The sequence below is a fragment of the Frankliniella occidentalis genome, unplaced genomic scaffold (assembly GCF_000697945.3).
Source record: "Frankliniella occidentalis isolate FOCC.00 unplaced genomic scaffold, Focc_3.1 Scaffold169, whole genome shotgun sequence".
NCBI lineage: Eukaryota > Metazoa > Arthropoda > Insecta > Thysanoptera > Thripidae > Frankliniella > Frankliniella occidentalis.
In genome coordinates, this window is record NW_026267295.1 from 325,212 (window position 1) to 327,551 (window position 2,340).

General features: G+C 51.6%; 1 protein-coding gene across 1 annotated transcript; it reads left to right on the forward strand.

Annotated features, from left to right (window-relative positions):
- Positions 1 to 1,429: 1,429 nt before the first annotated feature.
- On the forward strand, positions 1,430 to 2,282 carry LOC113211876 (cuticle protein CP14.6-like). Its single transcript, XM_026430434.2, has 2 exons — positions 1,430 to 1,576; positions 1,661 to 2,282. Exons 1-2 carry the CDS (start codon positions 1,565 to 1,567, stop codon positions 2,072 to 2,074), a joined length of 426 nt encoding a protein of 141 aa, XP_026286219.1. The 5' UTR covers positions 1,430 to 1,564; the 3' UTR covers positions 2,075 to 2,282.
- The last annotated feature ends 58 nt before the right edge of the window (positions 2,283 to 2,340 follow it).

Below are 2,340 nucleotides of genomic sequence, written 5' to 3' on the forward strand. Positions count from 1 at the left end.
AGAGTTTGGGTTTGAAAATTTTGTAAAAACTTGGGTATTTTCCTTAGAATTGAGATATCATCTACCAGGCCAAACACTCCAAATTCGGTAATTCGGTACACCCAAAAGAGTGCGCAGTTGAAATCAAGTGCATTTTCTTGAAACAAGTGCATGCACTCAGTTTATTCGAGTGCAATTTTATCAAGAAAAGGCACTTAACTTCGGATTTCAAGCACCTCGACCTGCTGTTTTGGGAGTACAAAGGGCAAGGCGATAGCTCCAAAAATATAGCGGGAAAATATACACCGATCAAAAACCTGATAACGAGACATTTTTCATCAGCCTATCCGAGCCAGCAGGCGCCAGCAGGCACAAAACCTAGTTTCCAAATGAAAACGTCGAGGAAAACGTCGACTAGATCTATACCCCTGAAACTGTTGTATTTAGAACGAGGTTAGCTCTAGTTTTATAGCTGCCCTCATAGGCATCTACCCACCGGTGCGTCGTCCACGTCCTACAACCGCACCAAAAATATGCGAGATCGAGTTTTCCTGACGTATCCGATATTGGCGGTGCCCATAGCCCCTTCAGTCCCCCGTACAAGTAGGCAAAACGCCCGCACGCGTGCATGCAGTACAGCATAACCACCAAAGTGGGCGTGGTGACTCTGCCACCGGTGCGTACAGTCCCCAATATCTAGTATATGAAATGCCCGTATGTGCCAGGTGGCTGATTTACCCCGCGCACTTTCGTAGTTATACTTTACCGCACGCACGCATGTGGGCGGGTTGCCTATTGGCACGGAGCTATAAGGAGCTGTAGGAAGCGAGCATAGGCAAACCCGCCCGCACCCGTATTCATGCGAAACAGTTGGTACAGTATAATTTAACCACGAAAATGCGAGGCGTAAGTCAGCCACCTGATTTGTCAAACTACAAGAAGAATTAAGTAGGAGCAAAAGTCTCGACTTTCTTCAAACTCGATATATTTGCTTCCATGTAGGTGACAAGTGCGGGTCAAATTTGTGCTGAGTTACTTATCGCGGGGGGTACTTCAGGGGAGCGTATAATGGAAGACGTTTAGAAGTTGCACTGGAAATTCGAGTGTGCTACAGAATTTCCACACACTTGTGTATGTGTGGATGGCTAAACGAAAAGAAAATCAAAATCGGGAATTTACACCCAAGTCAGCTTGTTAGTTGCAAACTTGAGATATGGCAGTAGTAGCAACTGATCAAATAAATGGTTTCCTCATTCGCATCGTGTGGTCCCGGCTGCGGGATGACACGACAGCCGAGCCGTTCTCCGCGCGATAAGGCGTCAGGTGTTGCACCGGCGTCTGGGCCCTGCGCCCTGGGCCCGCTCCGAAGGTGTGGACGCCTAACCGCGGGCGACGCTCCTCGGTCCGGCTCCTCTGTTTTTGGACCCCCCCCCCCTCTCCTCCCCTCCCACAGGACCTCCGCTCGGCGTGTGTCCCTGGTAGCAGGACGTATAAAACCGACGCATCGGTCAGTGTGTCATCACAGCCCACAGCCTCCTCCTCCACAGCACAACAGCAGAGCAGCAGAGCAGCTAGCAGCAGCACCATGAAGCTCCTGGTGCGGCACCCGCCGCAGCCGCGGCACTGGATTTAGCACGCTACTCTTCCCCATACTAATGCAACTCACTCCTTCCGCTTTCAGATCGCCTCAGTCCTCCTCGTGGCGGTGGCCGTCCACGCCCGGCCGCAGCAGCAGCAGCCCGCCCCCGTCATCCAGATCCTGAAGTACTCGCAGCAGCAGGACCCCGCCGGCTACTACAGCTTCAGCTTCGAGACAGAGAACGGCATCCAGGCGAACGAGGACGGTACCGTGGTCCGCGCCGGCACCGACTCCGAGTCCACCGCCAAGCAGGGCAGCTTCTCCTACCCCGGCCCCGACGGCGTCTACTACAGCCTGAGCTACGTGGCCGATGACGAAGGTTTCCGTGCCTCCGGCGCCCACCTGCCCACCCCTCCCCCAATCCCCGCCGACATCCTCGAGTCCCTGAAGGAGAACGAGCGCGAGGGCAACGAATTTGACGAGCAGGGCTTCCTCAAGAAGAAGAGGGCAGTCTAGTGGGATTTCCTATGTGATTTTTCGAACTTTTTTAACTTCCTCAACTTTTCATGAAACATCTTAAACGGTTAACAGATAATGTGAATATGAAAGTGGCCACCTGGCTGCTCTGTGAGAGGGAGTTTCAAGCTGTGATATACATGTCTTAGTTTCTGTAGTCTATCATCATGTTTTGACGACATTCCATTAAATCATCCTAGTCCTTTTACCTGTCTGATCTTATCTGAAACGCACTTCCTTCAAATACACACAAAGAAAACACAAGA